Source organism: Diadema antillarum, unplaced genomic scaffold, assembly GCF_040938485.1.
Source record: "Diadema antillarum isolate AM-2024a unplaced genomic scaffold, OU_Dant_1.0 seq00000059_RagTag, whole genome shotgun sequence".
In the NCBI taxonomy this organism is placed as follows: Eukaryota; Metazoa; Echinodermata; class Echinoidea; order Diadematoida; family Diadematidae; genus Diadema; species Diadema antillarum.
Window position 1 is genome coordinate 748,453 of NW_027271164.1, and position 12,674 is coordinate 761,126.

Consider the following 12,674-nt stretch of genomic DNA (forward strand, 5'->3'; position numbering starts at 1 on the left):
TAAAAATAAATAAAAAAATTTCACAATTATTTTAGCGTGAAAAATCCTTTGAATTTTAAGTCTCAAAACCAAAATTACTGGCATTACTTCCATTTAGATTTATGATTGACCCTAGAGGTCAACATTCGTTACCAGGCCTCTGCGTAAACTGTGCTCCGGGGAGCTAATCGTTCTAATCATTCCATACACCATCGAATCTGATCTAGGCTTATTTTCAGACATAATGGTAGGTATCATGTTGCTATCGTTGTCTATTTTTTTTTGTATGCTAAAATAATGATACGTTTAGTTGTTATGATGTTGATTTTGTGTGACGTTTCACCCATGTGTTGACGACCCTCTTCTATGCCCTTCTTCTTCCCTGCTAAATAGTGCTAGTGCTAGCTGCTTGTGCTGCCGGTGGGTGCGTGGTTTGCCCTGCCCTACCTGCCGGATGCCCTCTCTAGGCTCTACATAGTCTCGGTAGAGTCGAACGTTAGAGTCTATACACAGCCCGTTCCTGTCGATGTACACCGACAGGGCTGTACCGACTGGAGGCATTGTAATCTACTTCTACGAAGATACTCAGCAGGATCCATAAGTCGGGATGTAGTGCCAAGGAGTTGAACTTCGGTACTCATTTGCAGTTCATGCTTGTTGGTGCATTAAAAATGGTTCGAGTAAAAATCCAGTTCCTCAGTCTAGATGCTGAGTGGAAGAGCTCCCTTGAAGGCCTCCAATGAACAGATGAAGTGGCTTCAGGGGCGTTTTTAGGAAGCCCATTCCAAGCAGTTACACCTTACGGTGCGTGGAAAAAATGAGTTCCGATAGAGTTGGGTCCTGGTAGGAATTGCCAGCAACTTGTTTGGATGGTACTGTCGTGTGTTGCTAACAATCATGGGTGATGTGTAGTGCTGTGCATTGATGGCTGCCATGTTGTGCTGAATTTTTTGTTCATGAGGAAGAGGCTTGTATAGGAATAACGCATTTCGCGGAGTTGTTTAGTGAGTATGCAGTGCACGAGAGGTTTCTTCTGAGCATGCGCACTCCACATGAGCCAGAGGTGAGTGTGGAGTGTGCATGCGAAGAAGAAACCTTGAGTGCACTGCATATCGCTGAACAACGACGGGAAAATGCGTTATTCCTTTTATAAGATGGCTAAGTTAAGTAATTTCAAATACGAGGTGAATATACCTTGTATGAGAAAGAAATAATGAAATAAATCAAATATCAAAGATTTTGAAATTGTACTTACCGTTGGAAAATGGTTCAGAGTAGGCTTTCTCCGAGATTATCCCAGCTTGTGCTGAATAATCGTGCATTAAACAATTTGGGTGTGCGAAAATCCCACAGGCGTGCAGGGATAGACACTTTTCGCGAATGATCACGTAGTACGCTTTGACCAATCAGCAAGCTGGAAATTACTTAGCCATCTTATAACGGCATTTCTTCTCTCCAGACTTTCCCATATAAGCTGTTCAAGATTCGCTTCACTTGGCTTTCCTTTGTCTCTGTTGCCCTTCACCTTTTTTGGCTGATTCTTCCTCCATCTTGTCACAATTTTTCCCTGACGTATCATAAGGTCCTGTTCCCCGTTTTCTCTCCTCTGCTTGAGTTCTTGTCTTAATTTCCAGCTTCCTCCCTTTGTTGTCTTGTCATATCAGGGGATATGTATGTGTCCTTCCATTTGTCTGTTTGTCGCAGCCTCCTAGATGCAGACAGTACTTCGCTTTTCATGTGTGGGCTCTCCAAATGGATCAGAAGGGCTCTGGGTTTTGACGTCTTACTCTGCCGTTTACTTCCAAGGCGAATGGCTTTAACTATTTGGATGTTGTGTACTTTAAGGCCATTTTTGGTGATGTCTAGGACTGCTTTCTTGTCTTCCGCAACCCTGTCGTGCAGTTGTTCTTGTTGGGACTCAGGTATGTTGTAGAAAACAACATTATTCTTTCTCTTTTCTCTGTCCATGATCTCCTCCATTGTAGTCATAGTCACAACATTCCTGACTTCATATTTCGAGTCCAAGTTACCTTCATCAGAATTGTCTCTATCAGTATCAGTTGTGCTGTTTGCTTTTCCCTTGGGCTTAGGTCTTTGTAGTACAGTAATTGCAGGGTTTGGTAATCCTCCTTTGACCTTAGCATCCACTTCAGCCTGATCTCTACACACATTAGCATAAGATTTTCTGAGCTTTTTAACTCCATCATTCACCATCTCTTTCATTGTTTCCTGTGCATTTTTCAGTATCTTCTCTACGGTTTCCTTCATTCACTTTCTACATTGTTACATAGGTTTTTTGTTACATTTTTGCTACTTATTCTGATTTTTGCTGCTTCAATTGCAATTGAATCTCTGCAGAACCAGTGGGCTCTGTTCTTATCGTCAGTGAAGAAATGATACATGTCTAGTGTCACATGGTGACAATCCAGGCACGACCACCTCTCGCATGCTTCACACTCAATCATATGGGTCATGCCCTCTTCGTTACAGTACTCACAGATAAATATGTCCTTTTTGCTTGATCCCTTCTTACCACGTGCACGACCTAAGTCCTTTCTTTTCTCCTGATCGCGGCCATGGTTGCTTGAGTCGGCAAAGGTTACAGTTCGTTTTGCTTTAGAACTGGCTTGTTTCTTGGTTCCGGTACGTTTAGATGCATACGTACGTTCAGGCCCTTTATTAACATCCGGGTGATGGCTTGTTGTAGGCTCTTTCAATACAACTTCTGATGAGGTGTCATCATCAAATTCAGAATCATTTACATTCCCATCCTGAATGCTAGGATTTTTATCTTTGCTGAAAGGTGATAACCTAGAAAGAGTTTTCTGAAGTGTATCCATTATTCAGGCTTCTCCACTATTCCTGATTCCTTTGGGTTGCATGACCTCTGTGTAACCTTGTCAGTCGCGTGCAACTTGCCTGTAAGCTATGAAGTACGCGTGCCTGGTTGAACGGCCGGGAGTACCCTGACCTGGGCACTGGCCTGGCCTTGAACTTTGCTGTAGGCACCCCAAAAAATTGGCACCTAAAATTGAGCTTTTTGCCGGAAAGCACTCAGGATTCAGCTCTACATAAGCCACACTACATAGACGATGATAATGACATTCAAGTAGATGGAGTATTTGGAGCAGTAGGCGGGTCTCCAAAGACCCAATGGCTCGGCCATAATAATGGAGGACCCATGGAGGACTAGAGCTTACATGTGTCGAGCACAATCATCAGAACAAAGTCAAGGTATTAATATACTAATGCAGACTCTCTTATAAACAATAATGGATGAACTGCAAGTACTTTGTGGAGAACACAACCCAGAAGTAATTATGATATGTAAAGTTATCCGAAATCGGGCACCCCTTAATGTATCGCATGAACTGATTAAAGTTGAAGGATATGATGTATTTACAAATACAGACAAGGAAAATAAGCACCGAGGCCTAGCGATTTACGTCAGTACAAAATCTCAAAGCTCAAGAAATTTTGTTTGACTTGAACTACACAGAAAACATTTGGTGTACTATCCAACTCACCAGGAAGTGACAAGCTTCTGGTGGGATGCATCTACAGGAGCCCATCCTAGCAAGATGGAAAACAACAAATTATTATGCGAATTCATGGAACTGGTTAGTGAGACAGGGCTGTGTATACAACTGTAGTTAAGGCTAGAGTCGAGTCTAGACCCTAAACGTTACAGCTGGCTAGCCACACAAACTAGCAACTGTGTAGTGATAGGCGTTTTTGTACCTACCCGTTTTGACTGTACTGCATTCTGCGTGCATGCAGAAGTCTGCAGATTCCATAATTCAATTCAATTTCTATTTCTAAATTTATTTCTGTTCATTGTCAGTGACATTCGCAATGACAATGAAATAATATTAATAAATCGACTAACAAAGACAAAGTAGGTCTAGAGTATCTAGTATTTAAAAAGGCGCCTTCTTCACTAGGTTTTATGTATTGTTAATTATTTAGGGGGTCTAGTTTGGGTTATAGATCCTAGGTATTATCTATTCTAAATTTCAATAAAAACAAAACGAATCCGTAATATTATAGATTCTACCTGTACTTATGAGACTCTAAGTCGTAAGACTAGAAATTCTAAACCATAAAACACAGACTAGAGGTCTATAGAAGCTGAAAATGACCTCTAGACCTATTCATTACGCATGGGACTTTGTGGATTAGCCTCACAGAGTGTTGACTGTTGTATGGACCAAAATCACAAAAATGTGACGTAAAAATGCTAAGAAATTCACATTTCACCTCAGATTTAGAAGAAGATGTTGATTTATCACAAGGTTTTATCGCGTGAACTGGTCAAAAACGTCAAGTTTGACATTTTACCATAAAATATGAAATTTGAGCCCCATTTGCCAGTTTTTTCTTTGTTGCCTGCTCGGTAAGAATGTATAAGGTTAGTTGTGGGTATGAATTGTGATTCTGGTGCAAGGACAATGTGCGAAAGACGTTGATTAGGGCCTATTCCATTACGAAAATTGTGTCCAGAATTATAAAAAAAAATCGGAGTGAATAATTTTCATGATTTTGTAGAATTCGTAATTTTCAGGACTTTGTGAATAACTGGTGCTATTTTTGGCCGAAATTTTATCCTCTGAGTATGGAGTTCAGAGCCATGAAAAAAAAGCACCCGGTGATACGATCCACTCTCCTACATGTGTGATATGTGCCACCTTTAAAGGTTGGGAAAGGTGGGTGAAGGGGAAAGAAAAAGTTAATGATGTAGAATGAAATGTAATTTTGTACGCTGTATACTCCCAAATTTTGATGATACCGGTACCTAAATAATATAAATTACTGTATACACTGTATATGATATGTGAAATCTTGTTTGCTATTATATCACAGGCAGGTGAGCTGGGTCTGAATGAGCATCACCACACCACTGTGGTAAATTACATGAGGTTTGCCAACTACAAACGTATACAGAACCTGCGCAGTGTGGAGGCATGCTTTGAGGATGTAAAAGACAGCAGGTAAGACGCTTCAGTGATGTCCGCCTTCTATCCCTTCAACGGTAGCACTAAAATCACATTCATCTAGGAAAAGAGATGTAATTATCTTCTCCGTACAAATATTAAAAAAGATATATATGTTAAGATTACTGGTAGGTATTTTCTTCGATAGTGAAACAGTTATATGACACCGGAATGATCATGGTGTAGAAAGCATGCAACATAACTAAGAGCCTTTTACACCTAGGATTTGTATTGATTCACTGAGTGTTATCCCAACATGTGTATCGTCAGATATTTCATGCATGCGTCAGCCAGCTCCACACTGTCATGTTAATTTAGAAGCTGGAGGCTACTCTGAAGTTGCACATACCTAAAAATGCCCCTCATCTTGTGCACCCAGATTGGAGAGAGCTGCATGCTTTGAAGAATAGGGTTGACTGTGAATGTAGTTAATAGTTAAAAGAGTGCAGAATGTTGTACTTGTCTGCTGAATTCTTGTGAACATAAATGAATTCCAACGCATCCCAATGTAGACTAACAGATGAGACCTTCACCGTGGATGAAGTGACCGACCTACTGGACGGGCTGGAGGCAGTGGTCCGAGGGGAGGTCGAATCGGAGCTCATCAACACCTCCCACACCAATGTGCTCCTCCTGAGGCAACTCTTCCAACAGGCAGAGAAGTGGCATCTCAAGCTCCAGGCTGACATCTCAGAACTGGAGAACAGGTGCCCTGCCCCTACCATGCCCTTTTTGGGGTTTATCACCAGTAGATGTGTGACCTGAGAGAGTGCATCTCATTGTTGGGTCTATGTTAACAAGTTTAGACAGTCAGAATGTCAACATCCAGTTATATATCGAGTGATAGCCACACATAGACGTAGGGATTAGAAATGAATGTCATGGTCATTATTAAACCGCTGGCTACTTGTGGGCAGTCTGAGTTCTTCGGACTAGAGGATGATGTACCCTTGTGCATCTCACTTCCAGACCAGGAGATGATGGTCTATGGCATGAATGGTATTAATTTCGATGTAGGAATCGAAATTGCAGCACTTCAGCAGCCACCATTTAGTCATGATGATAATATCTACCATTGACAATGCAAATCGTCATCATTGTAGCAAAGTATCCAACTTACTAGATGTGATGATTTTACATTTGGCCCCTTAGATAGTGTGCAGTTAGCACTACTTGCAAAGCTATTGCAATGTATGATGACACTGCACACAATTAATTTGAAGAAAATAGTAGCAGTTTTCATGAAATACATGTACATGTATATAGTAAACTCCTCTATTCTCTAATTTTAGGGTCTCATTGTATCTATTTTTTAACCTCATTCTCTCCATTTTCTGCAGGGAGCTGATTGAAATGATTGCCAAGTTTGAAGAGAGGCAGTTCTCAGGATCTGCTGTAAGTTCATTTCAAATCTTTAAAGCAAATTATTTCACATCTAAATTCAGTATCATATGTATGACAGGATTGCATCTGCCAAGTTATCTTTGCTCTGGGCATTCATACATCAGGATTTGTTTCAATAAGATATAAAGGAACTTATCATGAGATGATTTTGAATGTCATCAGTTAGTTAGGGTTTTGCTGTCAATGCACTGCAAAGCTCAACAATTTTGTAAATTTAGCTTCTAATTTCTGTGACCTTCTTCCTTCTCCCATAGTTTGACAACACTTCATATCAGATGAATCGTGAGTTGTCCAGCACAAAGCTCACTTAACTTAGTTTCTTGCTCTGTGCTGTTTTGTTTTAAAGAACACTAATATTATTTGTTCGGCATTTCAAATGTTTCTGCATAGGAAGTCACCAAGCACTTTCAATTCAACAGAGGGAAGAAACAAAACAAAATGTACAGACTAAAACAAAGGAGAAGAAAAGAGTAGATTGTGACATGGTTAACAGGTCCGCCAGGGGCAAAAAAAAAGAGAAGAAGGTAAAACCGTATGTAATTACCATGACCTGTAGCTACCAGTATGTAATGACAGTCACAAAGGGAACTGGAAGGAAACGGGGGGATGGAGAGGGCAAAATATTCAGAATTAAACAAACTATATATATGAACACTGCAATTTACTTTCATGTGATATGCATTGTACTGTAATTATGTATGGTATGATACATTAGGAGTATTACTGTTGTGTAATTATTATTTGATTGATAGATGACTGTTGTCATTTGTTATTCCTTTTCTGCATGATGTTATCATCTAGTATTTCTCAATGTCTTTTTGCCATCCTCAATCAGTCTTCCTCCAAGCCAACCTTTGAACTGAAACGCCTGGACCCCATGGAGGCAGGTGGAGTCCAGCTGCTACAGAATGAGATTGAACGGCTGAATGAGGAGAATAACAAACTCAAAGAGCGGCTCACACAAATTGAATCAAAGGTAAATATCCAAGAAGTTTGTTAACAAATTCTGTCAGTAAACTGAAATTAGCATATTGTGTGCCAAATTCATAGTTGTTCAGCATTGCATGGGTGTGCCATTATATTATGTATGATTGAAGTAGGCCACACCCAGGTAAAAGTGATAAACCTGGGTGTTATGTAAAATGCATGATGATTATAAAGGCAAATTAAAGTCAGTTCCTTGTCTGTACACCCCTAGTACTCTGTAGGGCTTGCCAACTTTTACTTTGTATTAGCAGAAAATGAGGTTAGGCTGTCAAACTTTTACACTGCATCATAATCATTCCAAAAGATTGTAGCATCTTGTACATACCTAAGTCTTGTCAAAGAAGAGCACTGAGAGGGCATGTGTGTAAACAGCTAAATCTAAGCATAGGGGTGTGTTAGGTCATCCATGCTCAAGAAGCTGGCATCAAGTTTGTCAAAGGTTGCCTTTTTGTGCGACATGAGTTACGTAATGTTCTGATTTATTCATTGGCACTATGATGTGTCAAATTTAAATTTTACAGAAACTTATGAAATACAATTTTTAATCTGTGCTCTAGTGTGCAAAAATGTCTGCAGCTTCAAGTGTATATGCTGATGCCGCTTGAATTTACAGACATTTTTGCTCCAGAGAGCTTTCTGGTTAGCTGCACCATCCCTGTATATATCATAATACAGGGTCTCATTTTATAACAGACATTGCCATGGTGATTCTTGCTGGATGTAATTTGCTGTGTGTAGATTGAATATATTTTGATATGAGAGTTAATGTTTAGGAAGAGAAGATTGTGAGAAAATAGTACATTTTTTAATGAAACTGATTATTTTTGCTGTGTAAAATGTGTTGATTTGAGCTGTATAACAACATCAGTATCAATAAGTATAAGTGACCAGCATACATAATTAACATAAACTCAATCTATTTTTAATAATAATTGAGAATAGTGATATTAGATATTGTAATTGTAATATTTGTTTTTTGTTTTGTATTATAGGTTGATCTCATTGTGCAATGGTTAAGATGAATAAGATTGATTTTTGTTCTATGCATTTTTTTTTCATTGCTACGCTGTATCTTGTGTGTATTTTTAATGTATTCATGCTCCTTTGTTAACAATGTCTGTAATTCAGCCTCTGGGCTGCAATGGATATTGATGAATAAAACACCTTTACAATTCAATTTCAATTCAATTCAAGTATAGCGACTTCTTGTAGCAGCAATCAATCTGGAAGCAGGATCCTTGTCATAACCATGACACTTGCCATTTGCGGGAAGAGCTGCTGCCATAACAACTTTCTGTGAAATGGAGTCCAGATGTAATGCTGTGTTTACACCATGTTCCCGGCAGCCACAGCAGCCCCATTTGCCCAAAACGCAGTGTGTCGTCGGTAGATGAGACATTCTCCTGTTTTCCCGCTGCAGTATACTAGTCTCGATTGTTCCAGTCCTTGCTCCAGTGAATACATAGCTATCAGGTGCTGTTCTCACAGAGGCTGGTCAGGCTAGATCATCAATATTTTCCATCGCGTCCCACTACGGACCCCCTCCAAGTTTTGTTATGGCCTACTACGTGGCGTCGTGTTTGGTTGTGTTTACCCCGTTTTATTAAGGCCTACAAGGTTCCTCATTAGCACTGGGACTGCCTTGGTAAATTTTTTGACAGTTTAAAAATCTGACACGGCATCCACGGCAATCACGTCATGTCAAGTTAACCTATCCCATCTCACCCCATTGTCTCACATCCATCCCGGTACGTCCACGGTGGTCTGAAATGTGACTGCCATGGCCTCCAGGAACATGGTGTAATTGCAGCACAAGCAGATACTCTGTAAAGTGTAGTGTAATGCAAGAATGTCTGTGTCCATGTCGACAGGCTTCAGGGGCCCTGCAGGACAGGAGCAAGCTGGAGGCTGACCTTAGGCGAACTCAAGAGGAGTTAGGGGATGCTAAGAATAGAAAACTCCCAACTGGTGGGGCTAACATGGACGAGATGGAGAATAAAATGGCTTCTGTCAGGTCTGAAATGGAAAAGGTAAGTTTGGTACGGAGATGTGATTCAGAATAACACTTAGTTTAGCATAGTGTATGAATTTTGACATCTAAGGGTAGCAAAGAGAACCTGTTGTAATGTAATGCTCTCTTTTTTTGGATGTATTAAAATGTAAGGTCGCCAGTAGGGATTAGTGAAGTGTCAATAGCTTAATAAGTACATGGTGTTTGAAATATTTGTGTTTGAAATATTTGTTTATGGCAAATCCCAGTTATAATTTTTGTTTTTATTTTTTGTTATTTTTTGGGATGGATATTATCCAGTCGGTTCCTGAAATTCACGCTTCAAGCAGTAATGATGTGCAAAATTCAGTGCAAATTCATACTCTTGTCTTTGTTTTGGTTTTTGTTTTATTCTGGTGACACCAATTGATACATTTCAGTGAGAATATTGAGGAGGTAACTAATGGATTGTGGAGACAAGTTTATAGACTGAATACTGTATCGGCCATATATCACTACTTTTTTTTTTGTTCAAATTTTGCAAATCAATTGATAGTTGCAAAATTGAAAAAAATGCTGAAATATTGCCTCCTGTTAATACACAAATGCAATGTATATCATCTTCATGGCAAGGAGAGAAATCACTAATTTTGATTCTTAAAAAACAAAAACAAAAAATGATGTACGTAAATCCTCCTCACAGAATCTGAAGCTGAGTGCAGATAGAGCTGATGCACTAGAAGGGGACCTGATATCATCCAAGCATAGGTTACTGGAGATCCAGGAGCAACTAGAAATGAAAGAAAAGGTATTTCTATTCCAGATGTCATTCTCATTCTGTCATCACAATTTACTATTCTTTCTGGTATATGTAAAGATTGAACTGTCAAAACAGTTCTTATTAATGGACTCTCTGTTTGATTTCTGCATTTACTTCAAACCGTCGGGTGCCCGTGCATTGGCCGTTAATGCAATACAGTTTGTATTGCGTTAACGGCCAATGCATGGGCACCCGACGAAACTGAAGGTTGAAATTAAGAGGAAAATATATATTGATTATTCATTGCCATTATTATATTTTTTATTATTATGACCAGTCATCGTTGATATCAAGAACAAACAATTCCTGTTTAAAATACATGCTTACATACCTGTTTGCAGTGTTGTGTCGTCAAATTGTGCAGTAAGTATCAAATTCATGGTATTGTTTTGTGTAAATCCCACTCTTGCAAAGTTGCATTGTATTTCTCTGCTTTCTTTATCTAGGACTTGTCTTTTTGAGTTAAACAGCATATGAAGATATACATGATGATTATTGTAATTGATAGTCAAGTATCATTGTCAACTCAAGAAGTAATTGTACCTTCCACCACCATTTCACATTTCGATATTAAGCATTGATGTATTACATTTGAAATTTGACTGTCATTATATCAAATCAACAAGACTTCACCTCCCCCCCCCCCCCCATAAAGAGAAACAGTAGCTTATTGTTTAACATAATGATATCGCAGCTCAAAGGTCACTCTCAGAAGGAATCACCGAAAACCATCCTGTCTGATTTGTCTAGAGATTTTGTAATTGCATGCTTCTCCTCATGTACAACTTTAACCCTTTTCTTAACTTTGTTTGTCATGTGCCTGTCAGGAGCTTGAAAAGAAGTTCAGTCAAACTGGGGCTTACAAAAACCTGAAGTCAATGCTGTCCAAGAAGAATGATCAGATCAAGGAACTGAGGATGCGGCTGCGTAAATACGAGGATGATGACTAGTGCCCCATGCTGTCTGTGTGGTGTAGGACTGCCAAAGAGATTCTAGAGAGACGGCAAAGCTAAAAATACATTGGAAATATATTTTTTGGTGTTATAGAGAGGTAAACAGCTTTATTATTTGACTGCTCTTTACATGTCTTGTAAATGTGCAAATACAATCAGAATTTCTGTCATGGCATTTAAGTCACCGGAAGGTGTAAATACCTCTGGTGGTGGCACTGGTAGTGTATTTATTTTTTGTTCATTCTGTGCGTACAACCCTATTGGATGACAAAATTTCAGACACACAGGGCTTTAACAGCGCTTATGTGAATTCGTTACGGTTGATGGAGATCTGTCTTCATCACATCTTTTCCCTATTTGTGTGTGTCCGTGTCTGTCTGTGTGTGTGTGTTTACACTCTTACTTTGAAAAAGTAACCCATTACTCAATAGAAGGAATCTGTGGTCATGGTCAAGCATTAACAAACAAGTAGGAGGGGATTCATGAGTTGAAATTCATATCGTTGGGGATTCATATTGTTGAAAAACCACAAATAGTATTAGTAATGGTCAGCGAATATCTGCATCAAAGCACACGCTCATCGGTAATGGCTGACTCCAGTCAAGATTCTTTGGCTGTGTGTGTACTTACATAGAGATCATCACATCAGTGATAAAGCTGTACACAATTCATTATTATCATTCTCGAATATGTCCGAGCCAGGCCAGCCTCCCCACTCTATGGTATGTATTCCCATGCGCCCAGGTCTTCAAGGGTGGTTAGCATGTCAACATTAACATTATGATGCATTGTCAGTTTTAGTTTCATCCATGTTTGAAGCAGAAAACCCTTAGCATGTCAACCACCCTGTACGTGCAGCCTGTCATAAGGAGAATGAGGGAGAAAGTAAAATATGAAATATTTATATCGTCTGTTGAGAGTGAAGATGTCTTGATTCCCTCTCATGGCTTTTGAGAGTGAGCACTGCGAAGTGCCATCAATTTGTTGTATTTTTGCAAGCTTGTCAGTGGAGGTAAGAGAATTGTGTATAAGGTCCATAAGTATTGGCAATCAAGCTCTCATTGAGACTGCATGTTGTGTGATCACAGCATACTTACTATTTAATGTGAGCCATCTATAGAGTTGCAGTAATTGCAGTTTACTGCAACAATGGGGTGCGTTCGAGCGCTCTTGTAAAGTGAACTGTACTGTACCGTACCAGCGCCAGAGGAGCGCTCGAACGCTCCTAAAGCGTACCGTACCATACTGTACCGAGCCAAAAGTGGACCACTTCCCGATGTGCTCCAAAAGCGTACCAAAGCGTACCAAAAGTTCCTTGTAAAGCATGTGCGTATTATGCACATACGTCACAATGCAAAGACATCATTCTCTTTGTTCAGGACAGCTGTAAGTAGTTCAAGCACCAGGTGAATGACATTCTTGCAACAAAAATGTGTGACCTTTTCTAAAAATTAATTGTGAGGTACGCTTTTTCAACAAAGTGTTTGAATGCTCATAAAACTGGCACAGTTCAGTATGGTACGCTTTGGTTCGGTTCACTTTGGTTC

At 39.6% G+C, this 12,674-nt stretch overlaps 1 protein-coding gene across 1 annotated transcript; it reads left to right on the top strand.

The window, feature by feature from the left end:
- The first annotated feature begins 187 nt into the window (after positions 1-187).
- On the top strand, positions 188-12,674 carry LOC139725744 (leucine zipper transcription factor-like protein 1). The gene is made up of 8 exons (XM_071636827.1): positions 188-226; positions 4,843-4,970; positions 5,486-5,680; positions 6,314-6,368; positions 7,213-7,353; positions 9,236-9,394; positions 10,058-10,162; positions 11,002-12,674. The coding sequence occupies exons 1-8, from the start codon at positions 224-226 to the stop codon at positions 11,122-11,124; spliced, it is 909 nt and encodes a 302-aa protein (XP_071492928.1). The 5' UTR covers positions 188-223; the 3' UTR covers positions 11,125-12,674.

Coding starts and splice junctions, on each gene's coding strand:
- LOC139725744 (XM_071636827.1), top strand. Junction 5,681..6,313: donor ATCTCAGAACTGGAGAACAG/GTGCCCTGCCCC, acceptor CATTTTCTGCAG/GGAGCTGATTGAAATGATTG. Junction 9,395..10,057: donor TCAGGTCTGAAATGGAAAAG/GTAAGTTTGGTA, acceptor TCCTCCTCACAG/AATCTGAAGCTGAGTGCAGA.